The sequence below is a fragment of the Mus pahari genome, chromosome 10 (assembly GCF_900095145.1).
Source record: "Mus pahari chromosome 10, PAHARI_EIJ_v1.1, whole genome shotgun sequence".
NCBI lineage: Eukaryota > Metazoa > Chordata > Mammalia > Rodentia > Muridae > Mus > Mus pahari.
Genome location: NC_034599.1, coordinates 15,183,458 through 15,196,141, shown reverse-complemented (window position 1 = coordinate 15,196,141; position 12,684 = coordinate 15,183,458). Strand labels below are relative to the sequence as shown.

The window sequence follows — 12,684 nt, the reverse complement described above, 5'->3', positions numbered from 1 at the left end:
AAAATATTTTTTCATCTCTAATACATTTTTGGCTAGAGGTTCTAAAGACAATATGTGTAGAAACAGTAATTGTCACAAAGGGTATTGAAGTTGTTAGAATTTGTCACATTTGAAAATTTTTATTAAAAATATTTTGTTCATAGTTAGACTCTTTTGCATTATTCTCAAAATTGCCAAGACAGATATTTCTTTTTGCCAATGAAGTTTATGTACGTCACAATTTTATAGTCTATAAACTCAAATCATATAGCTCTTGCTTTGATGGTGGTCTCTTGGTGAATTGCAGAAATGAAAACATATTGGAGAGAAAGTTATAATCGAAACAAAGAGTAATCCAAAGTGGTTGGAGTATCTAAATCTCTACCAAGGACATGTCTTCACTGGTGAACTTCTAAGAAGACCCTTTTTTCCTTCCTTTTCTTTTCTTTTCTTTTCTTTTCTTTTCTTTTCTTTTCTTTTCTTTTCTTTTCTTTTTATCTTCTTTTCTCTTGTTCTTTCCTTTAATGTTCCTTTTTCTTCCCTTTACTTTCATGCCCCCAATTCTTCCTTATTTCATTTCTCTTTTCTTTCCTTTATTCTTTTTCTCCCCCCTCCTTCATCTACCCTCTTTTTTGTTGGCATTTTATTTAGGTTCTTACTTTTACTAAACAAAGGCAGTACCACTGATCAACATTCAAATTATAGATTCTACTTCTTAAATGATCAAAGTAACTACCAAACAGAAGACAAAGCTCCTAGTCCACGAACCTTTCCTTCTGAATAAATAAATTTTGTCTAAACTTTAATAGTTTGCATGCATGAATGAATTTTTATTAATGGTGGATAATAAAAGTAGTGTGTAGCCAGTTACCTCTACAGTGCTTATTTCAACATGATAGTATTTTGTTGTTTTTGTCATCATCATTGTTGTTGTTTTCAAAAGATATCCTAGCCCAATGGAACCATATAATTTAACCGTTGCCTTGGAATTCCTTTTACTTGGTCTCTCAGAGGACCCTGAACTGCAGCCCATCTTATTTGTACTCTTCCTGCTCATATACCTGCTCACTGCGCTTGGAAATGTGCTCATTATCTTGGCCATCAGCTCTGATTCCCACCTTCACAGCCCTATGTACTTCTTTCTCTACAACCTTTCGTTGTCTGACATGGGCTTCAGCAGCACCATCATCCCCAAAATGCTGATAAACATGCAGACCCATAACAAATCGATAACTTATGCAGCCTGCCTAACTCAGGTGTATTTCTTCGTTCTTTTTGGGTGTATGGACAGCCTACTACTGACTGTGATGGCCTATGACCGATGGGTAGCGATTTGTCGCCCTCTACACTACCAAGTCATTCTGAACCTTTCCCTGTGTAGACGTTTGATCCTCATGTTATTTTTCATTAGCTTTATGAATTCACAGGTACACTACTTGATGGTTTCACAACTAAAATTCTGCACTATTATGGAAATTCCTCATTTCTTCTGTGATATTCCAGAGCTTCTGAAACTTGCCTGTTCTGATACCTCTATCAGTAATTTATTCAGGTTTCTTTTAAGCATCATTTTTGGTTTTCTCCCTGTCTCAGGAATCTTTTACTCGTACTATAAAATTATTTCCTCCATTGTTAGAGTTCCATCATTGTTAGGGAAATACAAAGCATTCTCTACCTGTGGATCTCACCTGTCAGTTGTTTGCTTATTTTATGGAACAGGTCTCAGTGCATACCTTAGTTCAACGATTTCTAGTTCAACCAGGGAAAATATGCTGGCTTCAGTAATGTATACCATGATAGTTCCCATGATAAACCCCTTCATCTACAGCCTGAGGAACAGGGCCATGAAAAATGCCCTCCAGAAATTTTTCAGTTGAATCATAAAACTTACCTACTTGTATAACCCCTTAATATATAGTTTCTTAAATTGTTGGTCACATAACTGAGTGGTATTATGAAATATGTAGTAAATATAAAAATTTCTGAATGAAAAATTGTGGAAAATCAATGCATATATGCAGTGAATCTAGATGTACCTTGCTGTGCCTGTCCAAGTTACACATTATAGCCTCATTTTGCCTGCTTTCTGAACATATAGCACTAAACATTGACACTGCATATAATTTTATGCAATGAAACTCCAAGGAATACAGCCAGACATACTTTGGATGGAATTGGATTTGATTTTTTTGTATTGTTATGCTATTACCATATGTACAAATGGAAACATGGTGGTTTAATTACAGATAGTAACAATTTTCAAAATATAATTCATCACCATATGAATGTAAAATCATTGATTATTGTGCAAGAATGTCCAATTTTAAAAATTGATGTTGTTTTTCTGACATCAGTTTTATTGTGGAACTATTTGTAGTATATAGTTACTTAGAAAGGGAGACTCATTCACTTTTGAATATGAGGCCACTGATATTAGTTTTATGCTTTAGTATTTGTCCCAAACTCCAGCACATATAGGCAACACTTATGGGACTCAATAGGCTAATAGAATAGAGAGAGGAAATTGGGTGGAGAATATGTAATGAAGGACATATAAAGAATTATTAGAGGTAAAATGAAAATGAGAGGTCTATATCTTTATATTTCATTGATTACATGTATCAACTCAGGTATAGGAAAAATTAAATAACCAACAAGTTTTAATGTAATATTAAGGCAGAATGTGCAAAAAATTATGAAATGGCATTAAATGTACTCCTGTCATATTATACTATGTTTTTATGTGCTTATATTTCCCTGCAGTAATGACTACTAATTTAAAATATTGACCAAATTAAAGAAAAAGAATTTATACATTCTTTTTTATACTACTCACAGTCATGATTCTTTATAAAAAATGTTTAAAATTTTCATCTAAATTACTTTCCAAATTTGCACTTATCTTTAATCAGTGCTAAATTTTATGCATGCTAAAGATTTGTTATTGTTTTGTTCTTATATTTGTTTGCATTGTACTTGATATTGTCAGATATTTTGAACACATCTCTTCCTAAACATTATTATCATTCCATATTTTCCTATCATCTTCGCAGCAGTTCCTTTTTATTCCCTAAAGAGTAATATTGTATTTTAGTCATAAAATGACATTCTACATTTTATGTATTACAGATATTTTTATTGACTCATCTATTATTGCTTATCTAGATTGATTTCATATTTTAGATTTTATGTACAGTCCTCAAAAACAATATGTGTGAATATCTTCGTGATATTTTAGCTTTGAATATGCAAAATAAATATTCAGGAATGATATGGTTAAGATATCTGATATATTTATTTGTTTTAGAGTTCTTTATACTGATTTTTACAATGGCTAGAACAGTATACATTTCCTCTTGCAGTAAGTAGTTCAAATAAAAGCAAATATTGAAGGAAGGTTTACAAATTAAGACAGATTGAAGTAAGAGTGTCTACCTTGAAATTCAGGGTTGAGTAGATCACTGAGTGAAAGAAAATGCCAAATAAAAAATGTAATGAAATAAAATAAAATAAAATGAGATAAACTGAAGAGTAGAGTATACCAGAACTTAGGAATACTATTAAAAGATCAAGCATTTGAATAATACTGATATAGGAAGAAAAGAGTCATATCAAGAGGACTGTAAGTATCTTCAATAAATCTTAGAGTAAAACTTCCCTAGTATAAGGATAGACATGCATATTAAGAGGAATGCAGAATATCAAGTAGGCAAAAACAGAAAAATGTCTACAATAACACCATATATGAAAGCACGAAGCATGCAGAGTGAAAAGAAGCTATTAAACTATGAAAGGGGAAAACACCCAGTAATATAAAGCAGGTTCATGAGAATAGTGACTGAAGTAATAGTAAAGACATTTATAGCATTCCCACTACCAACATCAAGGTATTTAGAAAGGAACTCTAAACATTATCACTAAAATCATGAACAAGATTATTATGTCCACTCTCTCTATATGTATTTGTTACAGTACTTAATGTCTTAGCTAGAAAAGACATCTAAAAGAGATTAAGGGATACAAACAGGAAAGTAGGAAGTCAAAGTATCTTATTTGAAGGTAATGTATATTTATACATAAAAGACCATAAAGCATCAAATGGAAAGTTCTGGGAGCTTAGAAATGTATTTGGCAAAGTGTTAGGCTACAAAATTAAAACACCAAAACCATTAGTTTTCCTATTTACAAACAAAGACACCAAGAAAGGAACGATACTATTCATAGTACCCTTTAAAAAAAAATCTGTGAATAGATCTAACCAAGGAAGTGACAATATTATACAATGAGAAGTTAAAAACACTGAAAATGAAATTGAATGTTATAGTAAAAGTTCAAAAAACCTCTCATTCTCATAGAAGTATTAATATTCTGAAATGACAATCTTAACAAACAGAATCTACAGATTCAATTCAATCAATATTAAAATCCCAATGCAATTCTTTACATAAATTTAAAAAATAATCTTATTCCACATAGAAAAATGAAAAATCCAAGATAACCAAAAGAAAAATCCTTAATAACACCAAAAACAAAACAAAACAAAACAAAACAAAACTGCTAGAGATATGACAGTCCCAGATTTTAAGTTAAACTATAGGGGTAAAGCTAAAACAAAGCAAAACAAGCAAAAAACAAAAACAAAACCAAAAACCTTATTTTTGAATGGATTAAATTAGTGTACCCACACAAACATCTATGCACAGACACCTGACTTTTAATAGAATCCAACAGTGTACACTGGAAAAAGGGTAGAATTTTTACCAACAGATTCTAGTAAAAGTGGATAGCTATATGTAGAAGAATGAAACTTGATCCATGATTCCCTCTCTCTTTGGCAGTTAACAAGAGCTTGTGAAAAGATAAGATGTCATTGTATTTCTCAACACTTCATATTTGACTTGGGCCTGCTTGACCTTGGATAAGTCTCTTGCATGCTGTCCCAATCATTTTGAGTTTATATGTGCACTTGCTGTTTTATAACTAGAAAACTGTTTTCTAAATATCATCAATCCTGAATCTTGCAATCTTTATATATACCCTCCTCCTTGAAGTTATCTGACTCTTGGGAATGGAAATGACATCTATGTCCAAGTTAGGACTAACTACTCTATAGTCTCTTATTTTCTACATGTTGACCATTCAGGTTATAAATGTTAATTCCTATCTGCACCAAAAGAAGCTTCTCTGATGAGGGTTGAGAGTTGCATTTGTCTATGGATATAGTAATAAGTCTGTATGAATTGTTTTAATATTTTATTGCCAGTTATCATGTTCACTTATTTTATCCTTTGAACCCATGACATATCATCGGCTTCTTGGTCCCAGTAACAGTGTCTAAAGTGGATTTATTTTTACAACATGGGCCTTTAGTCTTAAAATGGTTCTGGGTACTTTCATACTATCTATGCTATTAAACCTCTCTGATTTTTTTCCAGCTACTTATGTTTTAGCTTCCATATTCATAGCTGGATGAAGCTAATGATTTCCCCCTACCCAAGGGAATGTAGATATAACATTCTAGGACTAAGTAACCTACCCTGTAGAGAAGAAGATTTGGGGTTGATAATAGCTCCCATCTCCATGTTCTATGAGTCTAGTATGTGGTATCATCAGAAATAGAGCATTATCTTCAAGTTATGGATGGTGATCAAAATTATTATCAATAGTTCATAATGCCTGTGGGTCTAAAAGTTAAAATTCACCAATATCTTACAAAAATGCAACCCAAGAATATTTTTTTTGAAAATAGACAAAATTATACATTATTTTTCTTAATGATTATTAATTTGAATGGATGAAGTGGAATATAAATGAAGCTTTTATTTGCATTTCTTTGATTGTTAAGGAGATTTAACTTTTCCCCCAGGTATTTTGTTGGCTTGTATTCCATCTCTTATGAATGGTCTATTCATTATGTTAACCCATTTATAAACTGGATTTTTATTTGCTTGTTTTTTGTTCTTTGTATGTTCTAGACTTAATCTGCTGTCAGATGTATAATGATCAAAAATCACTTTACCTAAACTATTTCTTTTGAAAACAGCCTATGATGTGAGTTCAGGCTATTGCTGAATGGAGAGAGTTGAGTAGGAAAATTAATGATAGTAATGATCAGTACATATATGCATATGAATGTATGCCAAAAGCAAAGATTGTAAAGTAGTCACAAATGGAGATTGGATAAAAGTAACAGCTTACACACAAAGATAAACACATTGTAGAGAGTGAAGTCAACAAGCACCATGTTTCTGAAAGGTATGAGTCTCTGCAGTCCCATCTGACCACTTCAAGAAAGAAGCTTTCTGTCATTATAGCTACATATCCAGTGTATATCAAATTATTAAAATAGAACATAGTTTATCAGGATCAGAGAGAAAAAAAGTCAACACTAGTTTCCCTACTAGGTACTATGACTTTTGTTGTCACTATTTGCAGATGATATGATAATATACTTAAGTATACTCCAAAAAATTTATCAGAGAACTTCTACAACTGATTAACAACTGTCACAAAGTAGCTGGATATAAAGTTAACCAAAACAGATCTGTAGCCTCCCTCTACTGAAATGAAAAATAGGCTGGGAAAGAAATTAGGGAAATGACACCATTCACAATAGACACAAATAATGTAAAATATCTTGGTGTGACTCTAACCAAGCAAGTGAAAGAACTGCATGACAAGAATTTCATGTTTCTGAAGAAAGAAACTGAAGAGAACCTCAGAAAAACGGAAAGATCTCTCATGCTCATGGATTGGTAGGTTTAACATAGTAAACATTGCCATCTTACCAAAAGCAATCTGCAGATTCAATGCAGTCCCCATCAAAATTCCAAGAGAATTCTTCAGAGAGATAGAAAGAGCAATTCTCAAATGTGTCTATAATAACAAAAAACCCAGGACAGTGAAAACTTCTCTCAACAATAAGAAAAATTATTGAGGAATCATTATCTCTGACATCAACTTGTACTACAGAGCAATAGTAGGAAAAATAAGAAGCACAAGGTATTGCTACAGAGACAGAGAAGTAGATCAATATTCACCTGATCTTTGGCAAAGAAACCAAAACCATCGAGTGGAAAAAAGACAGCATATTCAACAAATGGGACTGGTTCAATTGGTGGTCAGTATGTAGAAAAATGCAAATTGATCCATTTTTATCTCCTTAGACAAACTGCAAATCCATGTGTATTCATATAAAACAAGATATATTGAATCTAGTAGATGAAAAGTGGGGAAAAGACCCAAAGACATCAACATAGTGGAACATTTCCTGAACAACACCAATGGCTCAGGCTCTAAGACCAATTATTGACAAGTTGGAACTCATGAAGTTGAAAACCTTTTATAAAGCAAAGGACACTGTCAATAGGACAAAACGGAAACCCTACAGATTGAAAAAATATCTTTCCCCTCCCTACCTCCAATAGAAGGCTAGTATATATTATACAAAGAACTCAAGAAGTTTGAGTCCAGATAACCAAATAAACTTAATAAAATAGGGTACAGACCTGAAGAAAGAATTCTCAACTGAAGAATTTCAAATGGCTAAGAAGAACCTATAGAAATTTTCAGCATCCTTATTCATCATAGAATTGCAAACCCAAACAACCCTGTGATTCTACCTCATACCATTCAGAATGGCAAAGATAAAAAACTCAGGTGACAGCAGATGCTGGTAAGGATATGGAGAATGAGGAAGACTCCTCCCTTGCTGTTGGATTTTGATCTGGTAAAACCTATTTGGAAGTCAATCTGGGAGTTCCTCAGTTAATTGGAAGTAGTTCTACCTGAAGATCCAGCTATATCACTCTTGCCATACACCCAAAAGATGCTCCAACATTTAACAAGGACGCATGCTCCACTATGTTTCTAGGAGCCTTATTTATAATAGCCAGAAGCTGGAAACAGCCTAGATGCCCCTCAAAAGAGGAATAGATACAGAAAATGTGGTAAATTTACACAATGGAATACTATTCAGCTATAAAAACAATGACAAAGAAATTTGAAGGCAAATGGATGGAACTAAAAATTATCATCCTGAGTAAGGTGACCCAGTTACAAAAGAACACATGTATGCACTCACTGATGAGTGAATATTATCCCAGAAAAAAATGTTATCCAAAAATAATTTTTATAGTAATTTGATAATGATAATAAATACATAAATAAATAATTATTGATATGTAGTAATAAATTATAAACTTATTTATATTTAATAATTTTATAATTATTTTTATAATATTTGGATAATTTTTAATCAAAAATGATTTAGAACAAAATCCTATCAATTTAGTAGCTATAATTAATGTCAAATTTAAAATACCAAAAATTTCTTTAAGAAAATCTCCAGAGGTTAAACCCAATGCATAGGGAATTAAAATGTTTTTGAAAAAAGTGCATAAAAGCAGTTACAAATACTTTCAGAAGATGGTAAATTAGGTATGTGATGTATAACAAAAATGACACAAGAGGGCTATATACATACATGTTTACTTTCAGGTCTCAGTATGAATTTAGTTTTGATGGTTTTGATTCACTATGGACAAGAAGAACCTCTGATGAAAATTCTCCAAGGGCACTTTAACATCCTTGTTTCTCAGGCTATTGATGAAACTGTTCAGCATGGGACATATCATAGCATACATCAACAAAGCAATTCTTCTTTGTCAGGAATAATCACAGAAGATCTGAAGTCTGCTCCAAGTCCTGATCCATAGAACAAAGAGACACAGAGATGAGATCCCCAGATAAAAAGGGCTTTGTACTTACAGTGGAAGACATCTTTTTTTTAATTTATTATTATTTTCTTTATTTACATTTCAAATGCTATCCCGAAAGTTCCCTATACCCTCCCCCACCGCCCCTGCTCCCCTAACCACCCACTCCCACTACTTGGCCCTGGCCTTCTCCTGTGCTAGGTCATATAAAGTTTACAAGACCAAGGGGCCTCTCTTCCCAATGATGGCCGATTAGGCCATCTTCTGCTACATATGCAGCTAGAGACATGAGCTCTGGGGGTACTGGTTGGTTCATATTGTTGTCGTACCTACAGGGTTGCAGCCCCCTACAGCTCCTTGGGTATTTTCTCTAGCTCCTCCATTGGGGGCCCTGTGTTCCATCCAATAGCTGACTGTGAGCATCCTCTTCTGTGTTTGCCAGGCACTGGCATAGCCTCAGAAGAGGTCGCTATTTCAGGGTCCCTTCAGCAGAATCTTGCTGGCATGTGCATTAGTATCTGGGTTTGGTGGATGATGATGGGATGGAATTCCCGGATGGGGTAGTCTCTGGATAGTCCATCCTTTTATCTTAGCTCTAAATTTTGTCTCTGTACAGGTATCCTTTCATGGGTATTTTGTTCCTTATTCTAAGGAGGAATGAAGTATCCACACCATGGCCATCCTTCTTGGTTTTCTTGTGTTTTACAAAATGTATCTTGGGTATTCTAAGTTTCTGGGCTAATATCCGCTTATCAGTGAGTGCATATCTAGTGACTTCTTTTGTAATTGGGTTACCTCACTAAGGATGATATCCTCCAGGAAGACATCTTTAATAAGGATGAGGTAATCTGTGAGTAAGACATAGGATTACTCTCATAGGAATCACATTTAGTAGGGCAGTTATCACATTTGTAAAGAATTATTGATGTGATTGTAAGAATTGGATACCATGAGAACTTGATCCAGTTTACAGAAGACATGTGGTACTTCAATGCCTCTGGATAGTTTCAGTTCATTCATCAATAGAGCATGTATCAGGAAGACTGCAAACATAATGATACAAAACACCAGAATCAGAAGGACACACAACTGAAAGCTTATGATAACAGTGTAGTTGAGGCAGTAACAAATAGATAAAAAGCAATGCTATGCCATTAAGGTGAGTAAAAATTTATCCATTCCAGCAACATTATTTTTTAAAAATATATACCCCTGTAAAGTATTCTATGAGGGAAGTGTCTTTCTTCTGTGACTGCATGTTCTATATCATGTTTGATACTGTGGTTGAGATGAAGCAGTTATAAACAAAGAACAGATTTCAGCGGAGCTGGAGAGATGTCTCAGTACTTAAGAGCACTGATTGCTCTTCCAGAGGTTCTGAGTACAATTTCCAACAACCATATGGTGATTCACAACCATCTGTAATTGAATCCAGTGCCCTCTTGTGTGTCTGAAGACAGCTACAGTGTACTCACATATATAAAATAAACCAATCTTTAAAAATATTTTTTAGAAAAGAAAAAAGAACAGATTGCAGAGAAAGTACATGTGGTTCTGGAGATGTAAGTCAGAGCTGACAGCCAGGAAGATGAGCAGGTTCCCTAACACCATGACCAGGTACGTGTACAGTAACAGTCCAAGGAGAATCAATTATAGTTCTGGATCTTCTGAGAAACCCAAGATCAGAAATTCTGATGTCAGTGTATGGTTTTGTGTTTTCATATACATTTTATCTGCTAAAAATAAGATGAAGATAGTTTTCAAATAGTGACTGTTGCCATGGTCTAAAATAATCACAACCTATTTTTTCTTCTGAAAATAAGAGTCATTTATTTAACCAACTGATATAACTAAAAGGTATTATGATTTAAATGGACCTATTAAATATCAACAGTACATTTCACCTACACACTAAAGAATATAGCTTCTTCTCAAAACCTCATAGAATACTGTCCAAAAATTAACCATGTATGTATTTTCGACAGGTACAAGAAAATTGAAGTAACCCCCTGTATCTTATCAGACCACCTAGGATTAAGTTTGGATTTGAAAAAACAAAACAAAACAAAACAGAAACCTTTTCAACTCATGGAAACTGAACAACTGTCTACACATTGACCACTATGTCAAGAAAGAAATTTAAAAAGTAAGGTCTTCTAGTATTCATTGAAAATGAATATGAAAAATATTTAAGCTTATGAGACACAATGCAAGAAGAACTAAGAGCAAAGCACTGAGTGCTTTGTTAAGAAACTTCTAAGATCTCATAGTATGATTTAATAGCATACGGAAAAGCTCCAGAGCAAAAAGAAGCAAGACAGAGAAGAGGATTAGAGAGCAGGTAATAAAATCAAGGCTGAAATCAATAAATAAATATAAGGAGAACAAAATTAAAACCCAGCGAAACAAAATGTTAGCTACCTCTTTTAACATAGGACTTTGTCAATAGTTTTTGCAAGGTTAAAAACATCATCAATAGGACAAAAAGGCAGCCAACAGATGGCAAAATATCTTCATCAACCCAGCATCTGAAATATTACTAATATCTAAAATATAAAAAGTAAAAGAAACTAGACATCAACAAACCAAATGACCCATTAAAAAATCGAGATGATCTGTCTTCTGAACCACAGCTGAGTGCTCCAGAAGACTCTCCACACTACAGATCTTTGGGATCACGATGAGTGGAACACAATCAACTCCAGAGAATCCAGCAGGGGCTTGTGCCAGCAGGAACAGGGACAAGAGAACACTGCCTGTCCAGAGCTCCAATCCAATAGTGACAGGCCTGTGACAACAGGAACAAGGACACCAGAGCCATTCATGACCTGAGGCTCTGGTTCCTTTTAATCCTTTCAGGTTTACCTTGGTTTCAAACAGACCAGACAACTCCATGGTACTCAAAGGAGACACCACTTCCATGCACTATAACAAACCAAGGATCTTAGGACAACATGATCCCAGGATAACAGGAGCTGGGTCACACTAGTATTTGAGTGTCTCAGAGGAGCTTGACTGCCAAGAACTCAGACACACNCAGAATCTCAGGTTCACAGGAGCCCACAATCAAAGAATCACAGAGAAATCTNGACTCTGAGAAGTCCTGAACCAACTGGAATTATAGGAAGGACAGACTCCAATCAGATATATTGAGGGCAGCAAGCACTAGAGATAATCAGATGGCAGGAGGCAAGCATAAGAACAAGCAGCATAAAGCAAGGTTACTTGGCATCATCAGAACCAAACTCTCTCACCATAACAAGTGCCTGATGCACCATCACACCAGAAAAGCAGGACATAGATCTAAAGTCACGTCTCATGATGATGATAGAGGACTTTAAGAAGGAAATACTGGAAATCACAGGTAAACAGATAGAAGACTTTAAAGTGGAAACACAAAAATCCCTTAAAGAGTTACAGGAAAATGCTACCACACACTACCAAAAGGAGATGGAATTGAACAAAACCATACAGGATCTAAAAATGCAAGTAGAAACAATAAAGAAAACTCAAAGGGAGACAACTCTGGAGATAGAAAACCTAGGAAAGAAATTAGGAAAGATAGATGCAAGCATCAGCAACAGAACACAAGATATCCAAGAGAGAATCTCAGGTGCAGATTCCATAGGGAACATGGACACAACAATCAAAGAAAATGCAAAATGCCGAAAGATCCTAACTCAAAATTTACAGGATATCCAGGACACAATGAGAAGACCAAACCTATGGATAATAGGAGTAGATGAGAATGAAGATTATCAATTTAAAGGGCCAGCAAATATCTTCAACAAAATTGTAGAAGAAAACTTCCCATACCTAAAGAAAGAGATGNCCATGAACATTCAAGAAGCCTACAGAACCCCAAATAGACTGGACCAGAAAAGAAATTCCTTCTGACACATAATAATCAGAACAACAAATGCACTAAGTAAAGACAGAATATTAAAAGCAGTAAGGGAAAAAGGTCAAGTAACATATAAAGGCAGGC

The 12,684-nt window shown here is 34.3% G+C and overlaps 1 protein-coding gene and 1 long non-coding RNA gene across 2 annotated transcripts; one reads left to right on the top strand and one right to left on the bottom strand.

The window, feature by feature from the left end:
* Positions 1 to 889: 889 nt before the first annotated feature.
* On the top strand, positions 890 to 1,924 carry LOC110328251 (olfactory receptor 7E24-like). The gene has a single exon (XM_021207683.1). It carries the CDS (start codon positions 936 to 938, stop codon positions 1,854 to 1,856), a length of 921 nt encoding a protein of 306 aa, XP_021063342.1. The 5' UTR covers positions 890 to 935; the 3' UTR covers positions 1,857 to 1,924.
* A 6,546-nt stretch (positions 1,925 to 8,470) lies between these two features.
* Positions 8,471 to 9,725, bottom strand: LOC115064803. Its single transcript, XR_003844619.1, has 3 exons — positions 9,645 to 9,725; positions 9,492 to 9,544; positions 8,471 to 8,685 (listed from the first exon to the last, which is right to left on the bottom strand). It is a non-coding gene; the product is annotated as an uncharacterized LOC115064803 (long non-coding RNA).
* Positions 9,726 to 12,684: the final 2,959 nt, after the last annotated feature.